The 19551-nt window shown below is 34.5% G+C and overlaps 1 protein-coding gene across 1 annotated transcript in view; it reads left to right on the forward strand.

Moving 5' to 3' along the window:
• Positions 1-19551, forward strand: part of LOC132551992 (transient receptor potential cation channel subfamily M member 3-like) — a 92415-nt gene that overhangs the window by 8792 nt on the left and 64072 nt on the right. The window contains 2 exon segments of the mRNA XM_060216138.1: positions 955-1083; positions 3108-3275. Coding sequence (XP_060072121.1) covers positions 955-1083; positions 3108-3275 — 297 coding nt within the window.

Below are 19551 nucleotides of genomic sequence, written 5' to 3' on the forward strand. Positions count from 1 at the left end.
AATTATGTATTATATAAGAAAAAATATTAATGTGAAAGTTGTTAAATGAATTGATAATTAATGAACTGATCACATATTCTCTGCTGATGTAATCAGGTTTTACAGAATGTTTATGAGCATATAAAATAAATTCTTGTGAGTTAAAGTACTCTTTAATGATGAGATATGGAAAGCCATAATTAGTGTGTAACATATTGCTATACGTTCCTTTAATGGTGATGTATGAAAAGCCTTGACCAGGGTGTATTATATATACATGTATATATATATATATATATATATAATGTAGCTATGCGTAATGCAAACACAGTTTCCATGCATCATTTTTCAGTCTGCCAACCAAACAAGTGTTACATTTGATGTTGCAATATCAGGTTTTAATTTTTTTCTGAGGATGAATTCTTTTCTGTTTGTATAACTCCCAGTCATCCACTTACGAATCAAATATCAATGTTTCTATCATGTTTAACAGTAAAAGAAGATCGTTTGCTTGAAGGCTTCTATCAGGTCTTCAGAATTGGCTTGAGGTTTTCTCTAAGCCCTGGGGTCTGACAAATTGTTAGGTGGAGATAGGAAATTATTAGACAGTAAGGTCATGTCTGGTAGAAAGCCCACCCAATTTATTACCATTCAATAAAAAATTCTATTGAAAGTGATTTCATTGTCGATAAAATTTATTAACGAACATTGTAGACAGTGTGATTCATTGGTTGTAAACATACATGTTAACCTTGCGATGTAAGCATGGTGATTTCACTGTTTGTTTTGAATGTCAATGATTCTTATGTTAGTGTATTTATAAAACACATTGAATACCAGATGAGTTATACATGTCCATTGGGACTCTTGTTCCTCATCACTTTGATTGTAATGAGACATGTTGGATATAAAGTATAATAATGTCATTTTTTTTTTATGAGTTTACAAATATGTAGTTTTTCACCTGTGCCTTAGGTGTAACAAGACATGTTGGAGACACAATTAGTGACAGGACGACCAAGTTAAAAAATAAAGTGGTGGCCATCGGGATAGCACCCTGGGGCATTGTAGAAAACAAAGAGGACCTCATTGGCAAAGATGTAAGTTTATGTCTGTCTGGTGTTCTGCTGATCTTGCACTCCAACTTTCATACCCAAAGGGATTGTATTGCTCCTTCAGTTTGCTAATAAACATGCTTTCTGGTATGTCACCCGTCTGAAAATTTGTCCAATGTGACTCGATGTAAGTTGACAATTTTGTTCTGTAGCTGAACTATTTGTAATAGAATATTTTGTTCCCATCACAGAAAACCAGAGTTGGTGCTAGGGTTTACTCTGTACCTTCATTAATAGGTAAAGCTCTATATCTCATTGCTACATCTTTTCTCTTTGATATCATGGAACAGATGCTTAATCTAAATGACTGATGTAATGGCTGATCAAACAAATTTTTGACAAGTTGTTAGGATAAAACACTATAAAGTCGAATCTACAGTATGATACCTTATATAGCTGTATAAGCTTGCATTACTTTATCATGGTCATAAATTTGTCTTTTATATATCTACGTTATTTTATTTGATGGGCATATAGTTTTACAATTGTCCATTTGTCACTTCCTATCTTGTTCCATTCAGAGCCATGTAGTATTGTATCTTGCTAACCTTCCTACAGATTTGGTTCATACTTCATAGTAAATTGATCATAAGATCAAGTCCTACATCTTATTATATCAAGATGATCATCAGGCAGATTGTATTACCATGACATATTGTCTATTTCTTTGTGGCATTTGAGCCTTAATTATTGCCCTTATAGTCTTTTATTAAGCTCCCCAAAGGGAGAGCATATATTCGCTGTTTTGTCCATCTGCCTTAATTTTATCTGGATCATAGCAGAAAAACCATAAGAGGTATTAGCATAAAACTTCAAAGGTAGATAGATCTCGTCAAAGAGAACTGCATTGCACAATAATCATCACTATCATTTGCATAGTGTAGGAGTTATTGCCCTTTGTTATTTTTAAATTAAGAAAAGATAATTACATAATTTGAAATAATTCAATAGAGTAAATAGAGCAATGGCTCAATGGATAAAATAAAGGTACAAAAACAACTTATTGGTTTGCCAATTGAAGATTTTGAAGTCTCAGGTATGCTGTACTTTTATCCTCAAACAAAAGGACTATTCTGTTTTTTCTTGTCATTTTCCTATCTAATTTTCTGTCCCTCTCTTACAAAGTTTATCAATCATCCATGCATTTTTTTTTATTCCAGTTATACTCTATGGAAAACTTTTTACATCTTTAAAGCCTTGTTGATTTCTGAATCTTCCAGTGACTGGCAGCTCCATCTTTGTTAAACTATCCAAAGTGGCACAAGCCATTTCTTCCCATTTTTGCCATCAGGAATCTTCCTTTAACTGAAGTGTTCTATTTAGGAGACATTTATAAATAGCCCTGTCTGTTCAGCAGTTAAAATGTCACATGTGTAATATCCTTCCAAGGAAAGTTGTGTCATTTTTCCATTTATCCATCCAATTCTGGTCTAAAACAGCGCTTTCAACACTGATTAATCTGCAAACAATTCCTTTGCATTCTTTTTAATCTATTAAGCTATGGAGAGTTTGCTTGAAAATTTTCAGCTTGAAGTTTTGTAGCGAAAATCATTTGCTTTCTTTATCAACATTGGTCCATTTAATGGAATGTTTCTGGTTCTAATTGTAATTCACCACTCAAAAAGTGCATCCTCAACATTTTGATGATAACAGGTATGGATTTTTTTGCTGGTAAATGCTACATGGTCTGAACATGTGTGAAATACTTTCTGTTTTTGTAAATGGTGATGAAGAAACTAGCAGGGATTCCAAATCAGGCATCAATGTTTTATTTTTAATGATAAAGGTTTTCTTTTAACTGGTGCAGACATTTTATTCAGAAATTACTTTGTCTTGAAATTTTGTTTTGTTAGATCCAAATTCATAAGAAGAAACAAAACTGCAGATTTACTTTGTAATAATCAGAGATTTGTATCAAGCCTTTTCCAATTAAGAAAGTTTTAATTGTATATACAATATTAGCACCAGGAATTTGTAGTTTGTTAAAGTTGGTGTTGTTTCTGTTTCAGAAAGTGGTGCCATACCACTGTGTGTCATCACCTAAAACTAATTATGCAGTCCTTAACAGTAATCACTCCTACTTCCTCCTCGTTGACAATGGTACTGTGGGCAAATATGGTGGGGAGATCATCTTCAGGAAGAGGCTTGAAAAATACATAGCTCAACAAAAAATATCCATAGGTATGTACAAAATTAATCTTATTGACATTTAAGGAATGAAAGTGTGCTGAGTGTCATGATACTACAAGATTTTTGTCAAGGTTTAGAAATGGATATATTAAAGAGAAGTCTATTTTGTCTCTCAGTTGGTCATTTAATATTGTTTTATCCGTATATTTGTACTTCTGGCACACAACCTACAATTGCATCTTTAAGTTAGTAAAAAAACTTCTTCTCCAAAACTAGAAATCCTACAATCAATACTGTTCATTGATGTAAAGGCCCTTTGCTGTTTTTACAAATCAGGAAACCCATAACGCTGTCTGGTAGTCAGCCCATCCAAATCTGATTGTCGAGTCTGGGTTAATGTGTCAGCATTTCCACAGAGAAACAACTTCAAATAGATTAACAAATTTTTTAGGTGACCTGAAAGGTTAGATAGCCATAAACCATACGTAGGTGTGCTGAATCATTAGAATGGACATGACTTAGCACGGTTCATAACATAAATAAGTTTTGAATTGTGGCCTTTTTTGAGATCAAGAAAGCTAATTTAGATTGCATTTGGTTCAGTTATGTGTTTTTTGAAAGCATTGAATCTATTAAAAAGTGTTCATCAGCACAAGGCCACGTACAGTTTTGTTTTATTCTATTAATATCTGTGAAAAACAAATCCAATAAACATCATTTTGTACATTTTGTATTCTAAAGATAGAGTGATTTGAACTTGATGGCTTAGTTAAATTTACAATCTAATCAATTTCTGCAGGTAAAGGTAGTTCAAAGGTAACATAGAATTGATCATATCTCACAGTGTCTATATCTCAATAGCAGTAACCAGTGCAATCGGAGCAGAACTTAAATTAATTACACAAAAATATTGTCCAAAATATTGTAAAGATTGTTGTTTTATCTTCTTGTGTACACCGTTGTCTATCAGAAATAGTTTACCCTGGACATGTGCATGATTTTCTATTTGAAATTATTTACACTTAATGTGTCATGTTGTACAATATGAAAATTATAAATCTTACATCAAGACTAATATTTAAACAATGTCTCTTTTGTGAAATTATGGATTAAAAAATGACTTAACAAGTACAGAAGGCGAGGCTAATTTGATAATTTACAGTTATTAACACGTTACATGTTGAGTATGAGGAGATTGATTACATCTGGCTTTGGCTGAACGCATGCTATTGGTCAGAAAACAATGTTGTTTTAACAGTCTGAAAATTTCCAATCCTATCTTGTCCCCATAAAAGCAGGTGATATGTGCAGTGCTGATATGATCTTTCATGGTATCTGTACCCACCGCAGTGTCCGAAGGTACTTAATGTTAGGTTGCTTGCATTGACATTGACATGAGGAAACGGAGAACATTATTTACAGCCAAAGAGAAACTGGATGTTTGCTGGCAGCCACTTTGACATCCCAGCATCCAATATCGGGGCATGGAAGAAAAAAGAAGAATGCCTGAAGTCCCAACCCCTGACCAGAAAGGCCGAAAGAGGTGCAACACGGAGCATCCAGAGAAGGAGAGAGCTGTACAATTTTGTATGTGATTGCCGAGATGCCGGCATTGCTGTCAGTATTATAAAACTGCACCTGCAGGCAATCAATGGGATGGGCTGTCAGATTTATGAACAGACACAAGTTGAATATCTAGAGGAAAATGGCAATTGCCCAAAAACTTTCGGACGACTTTGAAGATAAACTTTTACAATTCCAAAGATCATCGAAATGAGGCAGAAATACAACAAAACTCGTCTTGAATTGGGAATACCGACAAAACACCTCTTCCTTTTGATCTACCTTCAGACACTACTATAGCCCCGACCAATAGTATAACCATGTCAATTGGAATGATGGGAGAAATGATGGGAGAAGAGAAGAATAGTTTCGCGGTGATGCTGGTGTGTATGGCTGATGGGACTAAACTTCCGCCTTACATCGTTTTCAAATGAAAGACCCTGCCCCCTGGAAACTTCCCAAAGGGTGTGATCGCACGCATCCAGGAAAAAGGATGGATGAGTGAATAAAGTATGAAAGAATAGCTGCAAACCGTATAGGGGAAGAGACCCAATACTCGCCAGAAGAACCTACTAATACTAGACTTATTCTGGTGTTGGAGAGCCCACTAGTACCACAGAACTGTGCCTGCAGGCCATGCAGATCCAGAGAGGTCATAACTTCCTACTTAGTGCTCTATGGATTTATCAGTCTACTGTTTCATTTATGCAAGTCGTAAGTACCACGGCACCTGTTAAAATTTGTAGTGCTATTGTAAACTTGTGCTTTTGTTCCTTTATGTCACTTAGATTTCCATTTTACGTTTACGTTGGTGTGTGTGTGTAATCATGCTATACAAGTTGTTTTGTGAGCGTGGTGAAGACAGAAGTTTTTTTTTATATATATATAAATGAATTGCAATAAAACATTCAAAATTTAATTTATTCTTTGTGTTTTTATCTTCATTCTATCATATATGACCGACGACTCTAAATATAACTATGTCAAGGGAGGTAATCCAATATGGCGTACAGAGAACCTCGAGAATGATAACCCCCAAGAATGGCATGTTCCTGTGAATAATATGCATCCCCTTTTTGACATGACAGTATTTGCCTAAAAAAGTATGAACTATACCTGCAAATATTCGATAAACCATCAATATATAGGTTAGATTCTTGTAGATATATCAGATACAAGCTGAATAGTTATATATCCTATTTAATTTTAAGTGTTTTGTTTACAAAGAGCCACATGTGACCAGCCTTAGTGTACGGATACACATTATATATACATTATATATGTAAACATTAAATGGAAGCCTCATTATGTCACAGCAATGAATCATTTTAAATCTCATACCGTCAGAAAGGAAATTTTATTTTCACTCTTATTTTTCATTCATTTTGTAAACAAAAAATATATGCTCAGATAAATGTGAAGTGTTGTGTTTGTTACATGGGTGACCCAGCTAGTATGGATCTGGACCTCTTATGTATGTACCCGTATACAGGTCAACTTTAGTTGCCCGAGGCACCAATAATTAGTAATAACTTCACAAATTGTATGTTTAATTCAATCCGTAATATTAGCGAACCTTTTTTTACCAAACACCACAAAATGTGAGATCCTTTTGCAAAATTGTGTGCATGATAAGTATCGTATCACACGATGTGCACATGATGTGCGTACAGTTTTTGGTGCATTTTGCGATACCACAACTGTATTAGCCTATGATAATTTCAGCTCTATTCCCAGTGATAAAGTGTTATGAATAGTTCTATTACACAAACACATTGCTTATTTATGAGACAGTTACTGGTATTAAAAACTTATTAATAAATAAAACATATGTTTTAAAAAATTGCAAAATTTTAGTCATTAATCAAATTAAACTTTAAACAGACATTATTAAAATGTTTCAAAATTTAATAATGAAAATTTACACAACATAGTTTTTAATGAAATGTTCCTGATTATCTCATTCATCACCGCAACTTAAAGGTATATGAACATTCATTTAGAGTGTCATACTTTACATCAAGTCTGATTTAAACTGTCATCTAATTCAAGTATGGAAACTACAATTTGAAGAGATGTGACAATGGTCTAGAGTATGAAAACCACAAGGGTAAAGGTCTTATGTGCTTAAACGAGAAAAACACATTTGAGTAATGTGCTTTGGTTTTACTTTTATTTGAATTTTCCTAAGAAATACTGATTTCAATTTTAAACAAGTGACACATCATGTCTAGTATGTTTTTATGAGATAAATGTTTGTTAGGTGCATTTACGTCTGGTATAACTTAAGTTTGATTTTAATATCTTGTTTCTTGGGAGGAGAAAAGGGAACACAGTGTTTTCCCTACTGAAGCTAACATGTCCAGTAGCTGATCAGCTGTTTAGGAGGGGTGCCTAGGCCAAACTGAAGCCTCTGGGCCAAAATGAATGATAGGAAAGTATACCTGGTTAAAATGCCCCATTCATGCACTTCTTTGATTATATATTTAAAAAAAAAAACAACTTTGAAGCAAAAAAACCATTTAATATTGTAGAGAAATGTTTTGTTTCCTTCTTCTGGATTGCTTTCAAATAAATACTGTAAACTTTATTTCATTTTAACTGACCACTGTGCTTATATCAGGGCACAGTTGTAAAAATGATGCTGGTCAAATTCCGGATATAACTAATGTACACAGTAGGGTTGGTTAAATTCCTTGATTTCTATTTTGTATTTGGTTATTAGAATTCTGAATCACCAAGACGCAGGCTGTACACAATAATGAATGGTGTGTTAGAGATAACGTAGTGGATGAAGACAATGGACCATATTTACAACTTTGGAGTAAATTCGTCGCTTCAATAAAATAAAACGGTGTGATTTCTGAAACAAGTGGGTCAACTGAACTGAACTCAGGTGTAGGTATCCCGGTGTCCATAGCTGTGACCTTTTAATTTTGAATTGATTCAAAAAACAAAATGGTTTTGACTATTCTTCTTCTATATATGTATTCCCCCGTAGCCCCTAGTTATGTCCTATTGATTTTGTGACTGATCAGAAGAACAAAATGGTGACAGACATCCATACTGGGTTTTTACTATTGCTTGAAAAGTACTAGAGGGATCTTTCTAAAAGTTCACATGAAAGTTCCCCTTGGTCCCTTGTTGTGTCCTTCTGATTTTAGGACAGATCAGAGAACCAAACTGGACCATAGGCTGCAGCTTTGGATTTTCACAAAAAGGTTTGCTCTTACTATTTGTTGAGAATTGAAGTACCCGATGGATCTTTTTCAAATTCCATACATATGTTACCCTTACTCTCTAGTTATGTTTTTTTTATGTTTAAATTGATAAGAAAAACAAAATGGCCAACAGGTTACCATCCTGGACTTAGTAATTAAAGATTTTTATCATTTTTTTAAAAAGAGAGATTTTTTAAAAAGAGAGATTTTCAAATTTCATATAATTAAGAGCAAAAATTGAGGAAAGAAGAGAACAAAAATATTGATTTGAAGTACAAATACAGATCAGTTTGATTACAATGGAAATCCCTCTTAGATGTCTTGTCTGTTTGAAACATCTGTTCAAATTAATGGTAGATTTTAGAAACAAAATATGAACAGTGATTACTTCATTATTGAAAATAATGCATGTAAAGTACAATTTACCCCACTTCCATAGTTCTTTGTGGCTGTTTCATCACAGCTGCATGTAACATCGAGGCCTTCACAGCAGCATTTATATCTACCACCACTAAAAGTCTATGAATACCATCATCCAACCTACTCTTTACACACGTAGAATAGTTCATGTTGTGTCTTATTGCTTTATCAATGATTCAGTATACAAGGGACTAAAAGATTTCATTTAGTTGACCTCACTTTAATGATTATGTTCTAAAAATATGATGGCAGATTCTATAGACACTACTCCCTTTGTAGACACTGTTAAACATTTTTTATTGGACTGCATTGACCTTATGTCTACTCAAGAAATTTTTTATCGTATTATTACAAGTCTAAAGACCCTTTTTGAAACCATTGAGATTAATAAAATTCTACATTATCTGAAAGATGTTGGTCTGTTTTATAGACTCTGACTTAAAATTTTAATCTTTTGTGATAATATAACCATTCAAAATTTTTAGCATTTGTCTTTTACCTTATAGTTTGTTTGATGTTATTTCCTTTTTGGATTGCTGTGTGTTTCACTGGTTGATGGCCCTAATGACCTTTTATGAGTTGACGCGCCGTTAATACTTTAATAATAATAACTCTTTGTAGACAATTCTCTTTTTCTCCTATGCTGCAGAATCTGTATTCACTATTCAGTTATCTCCCTTTCAGGATTTAGCAGTGGGTAAGTACAGTGTACCTACAATCTGCAAAAATAAAATGTATACATTTGTCCACTTATCCTACTCAAGCTTTGTGGATTTTTGTCCAATTTAAGAGGCTTCATATTATTCTGAATCCAGACTGATAAATTGCTTTCTTATCAAACAGAATGGTTGAATAGTAGTGAAAAGTACAGAAGCTAGTCGTATTGTACATTCGCATTGCTTGTTAGTAAAGCAGTGAATGCTATAAATTAAGGTTGTATGTGTATGGTGCTTCAATTTCCAAATCAAGGTCCACAATTTTACCTGTGTTTACACTATAATTCCTAACTGCATAGTGCATACTGCACAGTGAAGTACTTACTGGCAGTCATGCTGATGTCTATAGCAATACAGTATTCTTCAAGAGTTGTGATCACTAGAATGCTTTAAAAGGTAACAACTGAATCAAAAAACATTGGCATTTCAATGAGAAGGCATATGCTTAAGATTGTCTTTCAGTGTTCAAAGGCAGGATCACATTTACTCTTTATAGAAAAAAATATTCTCCCAAAATGTAGTTTGTGAAGGATTTATATCACGATACTATAGTTTACAAAATTCATGTTTGAGAACTTGGATGACTTTGTGTCCAATTCTAATGTCAAGGTCAGTATTTCTATTTATAGAAAATTATCAATCATTTCAGTGGCATCACTATAGCAACACCATTTCTAATTATTCTACAGTTTTTAAGGGATTTTGATCAAACCTTTATCATTCCAAGTTATCCTGAAATAAGTTGGTAGGTCAGCTAGGGTTTGAGGGTCACATTCACTCTTACTATTTATAGGAGTTGTAGGTTACTACTACCATTGGGGAAGAAGTGTTTGTTGGATAAATTTTGTCATGTTCCCTATCATATTATTACTATGTAGCTGGTGATATTCACAAGGAATTAAATCTTTTGATATTTGTGTTAATTAATAATGATTTCACAGTGAATCAGGATATGTGGAAATGTGTGTTAAATGCCTTCATGCATGGACACCAATTTAAAGACATGTGTACAATTGGATCCTCGTGAACAAAATACCAACCTTACAAAATAAATCAATTATTACACAGTACTGCAGGTGACACTTTGAAGTCGTATTTCATCCGACACGTTTATCAAGTAGAGAAAATATTCCATCATAAAAAAATATTGCCTGAGCTATTGATATATAAGGATCTACAGTATAATTCTCAGTATCATGACATGACCAGGATATTACCAGCACTTTTTAGAAAGAGATAAATCTAATCCAGAGATAATTTTATTACCAAATGGCAATGCATTTTCACACTGTGTGTTTATTGTAGCTTAACGTTTTGACATACATCAAATTTGTATGATAAATTTATGCATCACGTATTTTTTGCAGTGATAATAGTATAACACTAGATCAACAAGATGTTTTGTTCAGATAGTGTATTGCACTGAGACTTTGATACATTGGCTGTGGTTCTGTCACATAGATCAGCTAATATAATTATGGAGATGTGTGCTAATACCTAATAATGCCGATCTTACAAATCAAATGTGAAAATTTTCTTGGATGATGGATGGAGGCGTAGCAGATATAGGTCTGATTCAGTTCTGTCTATAAAATTATGTATGGATGTGCTTAAATGTTAATGGGCAAAGAAGATGGATTGCTACATCGGTGACAGCTAGCATTACTTGTCTCAATTGGCCATTATAACTACTGCATGCTTCAATTTGAACTTTTTTTTTTTGTAGTAAAGAAAATTTAACTGAAATTTTTTGGACATAAAATGTAGGATTGGAGCCTTAAATGTGGGGAGATTATTCCAACAACCTAAGGATGTTATGTAAGATGTTTTATGGATTCTGTATTCTTTGAGAAATGGCTTAATGTCATGTTCCATTTGTCAGCGTAAGATTTGAAAATAAGTGAAATGTGACATTAGCAGTTGACAGGGTTTTTTTTTGCTGACTTCTAAATCATGAAGTTAACTTTCTTATGTGCCAAACTGATTTGTTTCTGACAGAAATTGACGGAAAAAAATTGTGATTTGCTTTGTCTTTGAGATATCTAACCTGCTATCATGAATTATCATGAAAGATCATGTCATACTAAGTTTACAGGTGGTCAAATTCAGGCATGACACTACAGTGTCATCAGCTGATATTTTGCTGCATAATTCATTTATCCATTATTGTGTAGGCTTCATCGTAGTGCATCATCACAGTTTCTATCTCTGCAACTTAAATGTTTTCTGAAGAGCACTTTCATCAAGTGTTGCTGACAGAAATAGGTGACTGAGTAATTATAACTGTTCACCTTTGGTAATATCAGCAAAGTCATAGTGACCCCTGAAGCTTTTTGGGGCACATGCAATAATTACTATTCAATTACCTGGAAATTTGTAATATTTTGTGAAACTTTAAGTTCATATCAGTCACTTTAGCATGTAAATTTGATGATGGCGACATTCGTAATGATGACATTGACATCCGCAGTTAGGTGCCCCATGGGTCATTGTAAAAAGAAACACAATGTATTGTATAATATGTTGATTTTTTTTCTCATCATGTCTTTTGAAAAACAATCTTTTCTGCTTTGAAATGGATCCCAATATATATATGTATACCAAAGACTTGTTTTCAGGAAGTTTTGGTAGAATCTAGGAAAACTTAGTGGTATGGCACCCATATATGCCTGACAACCATTGTGATATGGTCCTATTGACAAAGAGTTGTTATTAAAAGCAATTTTAAAACTTGGATTGTGCAAGCCAATTGAAAAAAACCCAAACATATTAGACTTCCCTGGACCTATCTGGATGTTGCAGGTAAGTAAGTTGATCCTTTGTTCAGGACTTCCAAGATTTGAAACATTGGCCAGTGAGGCAGTGACAATGTTTACATACATCAAGAAAATGTGATATTAACTGGAAAGTGACATTAACAGAACAGTTAGTGGTTTCCACTCTGTCTTCTTCTGCAGTGGAAACTTCTCAGCCTCTCATTTGTTTACCATATTTATTCCAATAAACACTCCTGTCTCATAAACACCCCCACCCCACAAAACTGATCTTGTGCCAAATATCCACACATGTACCATATGAATATGAAACAGGAAAATCCAAAAACCAAAAGAACAATTAAATCTGAAAAGTGAAAAGCACGGGTCTAATTATATTTCTACACAATTAACGACAAGATTAATGTCCAGGACTGCCTTATGAACTACTTGTCCTCACTGTCATCACTTTCACTTTCACTTTCACTCTCTGTTAGCTCGATTGGATCAGGTGCATGGGCACCACCCACCAAATTTTCCAAAATATCATTTGCAGTCTGGACATCATTTTCAGTAAAGCCTTCAAATTCCTTGTATTCAGAGTATTGCTGGAAAATACCATCTTCGCTACTGTCTAATGAATTTGTAATACTGCCATTTTTGAAGGATTTCCTGATAGAGGTGGGAATAATACTGTCCCATGCTCCCTTAACCCATGGTGACATCACTGCCTTAGGATTCGCCCCTTTGTTTTTCTCCACAGGAACATTAAAACGCCATTCGAAATACAGTTCTCCAAGCTTGTCTTTGAAAGGTTTGTTCCAGGAAACGTCAGCTGGCTGGGGCTTACATGTACAACCTTCCGGAATAACACAGAGGTGGCTGTTGTACTTTTAGCTTTTTAACTTCTTCTGTTAAATTGCCCCGGAATGAGTTCCACACCAGCAGCTTGTCAGTGTTATTAACACCCCAAATTTTCTTCATGACTTTGCTCCCCCCCACCCCCACATGTATACTACAATACTGCTCGGGATGTTGCATTTGGGTAGAGGATGAGTTCCAGGCAAGTGTACTTGTGGGGCCATTTTTATGCCATCAGCATAAGCTGCTAGTGTCACGGTAATTTTTTGTTTGACATGCCCTGTACTGTAAACACAGACTTTTTTGTCCCCTTTTAATGCTAATATTGATTGACCTGGCATGTGGAACCACACAGGTGTTTTATCCATATTCACAATTAACCTATTGGATACTCCTAGAGCAGCCACATCTAGAGTACAAAATTAAAAAAAACTGTTAAAGCAACAGTCAGTCGGGGAAATGATATGTTGTGTGACATGGGTAGATCACCTAAATGATATGTTGTGTGACATGGGTAGATCACCTGAATGATATGTTGTGTGACATGGGTAGATCACCTAAATGATATTTTGTTTGACATGGGTAGATCACCTAAATGATATGTTGTGTGACATGGGTAGATCCCCTAAATGATATGTTATGTGACATGGGTAGATCCCCAAATTGATATGTTGTGTGACATGGGTAGATCACCTAAATGATATGTTGTGTCCTTTTTGGACTTTGTAAATCACTCATAGGAAGCTTTGAATGACTGGCTTCCATTTGCCTTATGCATACGTAGGGCCTCGAAGTGCAAAACTTTCGCTCTCACCTGGTTACCATTTTGTCATCTGTCGTTCAGCCATTTTATCAAGTTTTTATCAATATCTTCATATCGAACAGGTCTTCCACCTCTTTTACAAGGCTTAGATGTTTTAACAAGATTTTAAAATCTTAATTTTTTTTGACATTAGATATTTTAATGTTATATAATGACTAACAAGAGATGAGAGAAGACAAGGTCATGACGTAATTACTACATCTCTTGACAGAAGTTGACATGCTCTATCTAATTGTCATGTCATATACAAGCACAGGTCACTATGAGTACAAATGACAACAATATATATGCTAGTGCAGTTTCTTAAATCAATGCCAAAACATTTATTAATTTGTTTAACAATATTTGAAGCATTACTCAGACATGATGGCTATAGACTTTATTTTTTGTGAATTCTTTGGGCACTTTTCACCCTCTCTTTGTCCTGCCCTGAAGTTTTGACTGTCAAGAATATACCAAGTCATTGCTTTAGAAACTTCCTAACCTATCTTTGGCCTTGTAGTTTATGGCTGTCAAAATCACAGGTGATCTCAATGGGCATTTTCCAGCCTCTCTTTGGTCTGGCCTGCAATTTTTGATTTTCTAGAATGTACAAAGCAACTTCTATGGGAATGTCCTACCTTTCTTTAACCCTAGGATTTGTGGCTCATAAGAATGCACCAAGTAAATAACTGCTATTTGTACTTCACAGTCTCTATGGCTGTGTAATTTTGACTCAGAATTGATATAGTTATTTATGTGTGAAATGGCCAGTTTCTCCATAGCTTCTTGATTAGTAGCAGCAGGAAAATGACTCCAGTAGTCTAACATTGATGGGGATTTTTTTAGGTCTTGTCTTTGACTGTTTGTAGCAGACAGAAGTATACCAAACCTCTCTGGGAACTTTCAAACCTATCTTTGGTTCTGCTATTTGTGGCTGTTAAGGTCCTCACCTCTGTAGATGAATCTCATTGGCTATGTCATATGTGTCTGTGAATTACAGACCAAGCATCCACTTCAGAAACTCTAGAGAGTGTCCCTTTTATATCAAGACTGTATAGCAGGTACCCTCCAAGGAAGTGGCAGCTATACATCATTAGCTACCAGATTGAATGTTAAATGGTTCTTCTTTTGTCTGTGAAGACTAGCGATTCAGGTAAAATTCCCATGTAGAAAAGTGGGTAATATAAAAACCAAGACAGGACACCTCCAATACATGTGATGTTGGTGCTTGGCAAGTTTATAACGACTAGTCACACCACCATTATATATTGGGACGGTAAGAGATGTCTACATTGTGGTTGCAGTGAATATCTGTGACATGACCACACAGTCTATTGGTGTTACTCCTGGAGACAGACTGGTAATTGAAACTCTTGACAGCTAAATAATGAGATGCTCTAAAGTTTTGGATTAAATAGATAATGTCTTCAGTTATCTGCACGTTCTATATTGGAATGAGAGATTTGACAGAGAGATGTCCCTCTGATAGATTATGTTTACATATGAATACAATGGCATAAGTTTTTTGTATTTTTCTTCAAAGTCACTAAAGAATTAGTTTTCCTATCTCATATTCACTGTCTGGATTTCCAGAATAAGGAACTGAAGAGGGCCGTGGGATTTCTCCATCTGTCATTAATGCGTGTAGTTTTCAGAGCCAGGTTTGACATTATCCAAGAACTCTTTCCCAATTAAGGAGAGCTCTTGAAAACAATTATACTGAAGAATTCTAAATTTCATTATCTGTAAAAAATGTTAACATAATTTTTTTAGGATGTTGCATTTTGAAAACCTGTTAATATTTTTAAGTGCTTCTTAAATAGTTAACTATAAAATTGCTGAAGATGGGTTTGTGTGTTTTGCACAACTTCTCTTACCTGGTAAAGGTAAGTTGGTAATAAAATAACAAACTTTCATCTTGGAATCATTTTTTACTCAAATAAGATGTTCCTTTTCTGCATGCTATTGTGTCAAGAATTTGCAAGTGCATAGTTTTGTAAACATAAAAAGCATGGACCACCCAATTATTTACTAGTACCTATATCAAAGTGAAAACAGTCAAGCATTTGCTTTCCTAAGAAAACATGCTTACCTTTACTGAACGTAATACATCTTGCTGAAGCGAGAATATAATGTAATAAAGTTACTGTGATAGATCAGTAGAGTTTCAGACTTCGAATCTAAGGTGAATTAATTAAAAGGATGTGGTTCCGTATTCTCTACTTGGGTTGATTTGCATTTATGAGAAAGTTTGAGATCACAGGTCATATAGTGCTGTCATGGTTGTGTCTTTGACAGAGATGCTTTATCTTGTTTACTTTTGATATGCAGTGGATCTCTGGCATGCTGTTCATGGAGGTAGTCTCTTGCTACTACAAGGGGATCCCTACTACAAATTTCCCTGCCTGTTGATACAGTTATAGACCCTGGAACTAAGAATCGCAATAGTGATAAATACATAGGAAATTCTTTCTGAAGACTTAAACATGATCCTTGACATTGTAGGCTCAATTTCCATCATTGAAAGCTGACTAGAATGTAACAACCTATTGTGTTCAACTTTCGGCTGCAAAGTTAGCATGGTTACAAGTGAAGCAATCTTTCATATAAGGAGCATAGGTAGAACACAGACTTGTTAATTAATAGGTGACCAATCCAAAGCAAAATTCAACACAACAGGTCAATCAGTTACCATTCCCAATTTGCATACATATACAGAGCACCATAAGACCCACTACAACATGTTGATAACCTGGACATATTTTTCATGTGTATTCTTCCTTCTTTATTTAAGACATCAAGATTTATTTTGGTCAATCATGAAAATTATTCAAAGAATGGGAGATGCAATGTCTACTTTAAGCGTGCGGTAAGGTTTTGTGATATGCCAAAGCTAATGTATTCCACAGGGAATTCAAGAGTCTAGCTGTAAAATAGAGAGTTATCAATAGGTAAATATCAGCATGACAATGTCTTGGCGAGGTTGATGGGCTTTAATCAAAGATGTTGACTAGTTTCTGCACTTAGGCATGTTATCATCAAAACAAATTTGAAATATAAACATTACAGTATAATGTGGTGCCTAAGTAGACAACTGTGGCTAAGCTAGGCACCCCTAGACGCCTTAATATCAAAACTAGTCAACATCCCTGATTAAAGGCTATAAGCCCAGCCAGACGTTGTCATGGTCATCTTTATCATGATAAATATCATAGTCTTTTTGACACAAAAATCTTATGATACACAGGAACGCATCTCCAACTCTGAGGAAGGCTCATATTTCATTTCGTTTGTAAACTTTTTGCATTCTTCATCATCACAGTAGGATCTTCAGTATAAAACTTCCAACTTTATATCTAATGGCCGTCAATACTCAGATTGTACTTGATGAATTCTTCAGTACACTTAAATGATAGTGGCTGTATCGGGAAAAAATTTATGGTAGTAACATTATAAAAGAAGAATGATTTTCTGTATCTAAATGTGTGCATGTCCCCCGATGGATTTCCCTGTCCAGGTTTTCTACCAGTCTATGTGTTCAACGTGTTTATTTTATAATTACTGTTTTTATCCAAAGATAAAATTCTCGTGCCACTTTGAGTAGTTACATCTGTAGATACAATGTACAATCTAATTTTTCATACAATATGTATACTTTCCATATTAAATATACATATTAGGTACATAAGCTTTGATCAAGGAATAGTTGATATGTTTAGTGCAGTCATCAGGTTCAGTAAGTGTTTGACTGAGGATAACTAATCTTTGTTTAACACACCAGTAGTCAGTTATATAATGGTTAATCTATGTTTTGTATGTTAGGTGGGAATCTTTTATGTAAGACTAGGGAATATTCTTCCTGATAATTGGTTTTACATACGATGCATATCCAGAGAATTGTAAGTCTCTTTATATGGAGATTGCTTGTACTTTTCATGTATAATATTGCTGCTTTTATGGTAAAATGTACCTTATATCTAGGATATGTAAAGATATATCTGTTGATTTCTTTCTTCTGGCTCTGTATGAAACAAATTTAGAACTCTTTGGGTTGGCTTTGCGTCCTGTCCTGTCAGTATGTCAGCATGGCAACAGCTGAGAGTCCCCGTCCACCATTTGACCATGTAGAAAGAAAAAAAATCATGTGATCAGGGTTAAATTTGGGTTGTGGCTTTAATGCTATGTACCTGCGAGTTAAAATTCATCTCATAGAGAAGTCATGGTTGATTTATCTTGTTGTATACATAGGTGAAGATCGTATAAGTTAATCTGGAAAAAACTTAACAATTGTGACAAAGAAGAGAAAAATGTTTCTTTTGGTATTGTAAAAGCTTAATCAATATTGTGTGGACGACTGTGATAATCATACAAGTCGTTTGAACCTCTTGCTTTCTTCTTTCTATCTATAGTGCTCAACAATAAGTTACTGTCAATTGATAACATTTTCTTGTCACTTGATAAAGAAAAATGTCTTTTTCAGTGATGAACGAAAATGTCATTGGCAGTCGAAAAGAAAAGGTCAATATTCATGAAAAAACATTGGGATCAGCCTATTTTGAGAAAAAAGTCAATGTGTTGAGTCACACACCTTAATATAAGGCTCAAAGTTTTCTGTGGAATTGACCTCTAATGAGTTAGAGCTGCCTAATGCTAGGATGGAGATGATTCAGCTGTTCCCAATACCAATTTTCAGTTCAGTAGTCCTATTCTGTCAGCTGTCTGTCTGAAATGGATCACCTCTCCAGACAAACACAACACCATGGATTACAGAGATATCTGGAGCTTTCCTACTCCACATGGATGCTTATCCGCTATATACTTAACGTTTAATTAAACTTCTCTCCGTCATATAGCTTTATTGCTTTTGTGGCTCCTGGTCTTAGAAGTTTTAAACAATCATGTTTAAGTGATGAGAACTTGATTTGAATCTATCTAAGCTTGGAGCATCACGTTACAAACGCTGGGTTAGCTGTACTGTAAAATCAAACCACTCTTCAAGTCATGTGTAGTCGTTGTCATGGTAAAAATGTTATTGTAAATCTGTTTTTGATAAAATATTGTTAATTAGCATACCTGCAATTTCCAACAGTCATTAAGTATCAATTTCCTGGGCAAATAAAAAAGATTGGTGTAACATGCTGATATGATCAGTGTCCTAATGAAGCTTGCAAAGGTAGGCATTTATCTGTATGACAGCATAAGGTTTGTTGCAGAACAATATTTCTGTACCAAAGCACGCAACTATTGACAATATTTTAGAATTTGTTACTTTATAGACACACTGTAGAACAGAGAGCTACAAAGATTTTATGTGTCAGATGATGCAGCATTCATTACCTGTTTACAACTATTCTATACATTAACTTCTTTTGCAGACCCATAAAACTTTGGATCGCAATATATGTTTTCTTGTATGTTGTGACAAAAAATAATATCAAAGTTTGTTCAAGTTACTGACCATGATATACTTTCAAGATATCGCATGTTCATGTCAAAGACAGAATGATATAAAAACTGTATTGATGAAAAATCGATGACATTGGCTCTGACCGATATCCTTTGCCCTGATTTCTCTCAGAATTGTAGCTTAATATGTTTGTGATTCAGATGGAACATAGCGTTCTTTTACCTGTCCTGAAGGACAAGGGCTATAAATAGTAAATCGCAAAAATGTAGCATGTAAATCGGGGAAAGTAGCTTTGCACTTTGAACTCTTATTTGGCACACCAAAAAATTGCAGTAATAATGAAAAAATATTTTTGCATATTTCTTCATTTTTCGTCCATTTGCTAATTCAGTTACAGAGGGAAAATACCACTTTACATGTTTGATTACATTTCACCAATTGAACGTAGAGAAATCCAATTTATTTTGCAATCTGACGGTTTGAAATGCTTTTCAGTTAATATTTTCTGAAAATTTTCACCTAGAAATTTGCTACTAAATGGTGAGGTCAGGAGCCTGAAATAAATGTCAGGTTACAGATAT

This window comes from Ylistrum balloti, unplaced genomic scaffold, assembly GCF_031769215.1.
Source record: "Ylistrum balloti isolate Yb309-2 unplaced genomic scaffold, AGI_CSIRO_Ybal_v1 Utg370230, whole genome shotgun sequence".
Lineage (NCBI taxonomy): Eukaryota > Metazoa > Mollusca > Bivalvia > Pectinida > Pectinidae > Ylistrum > Ylistrum balloti.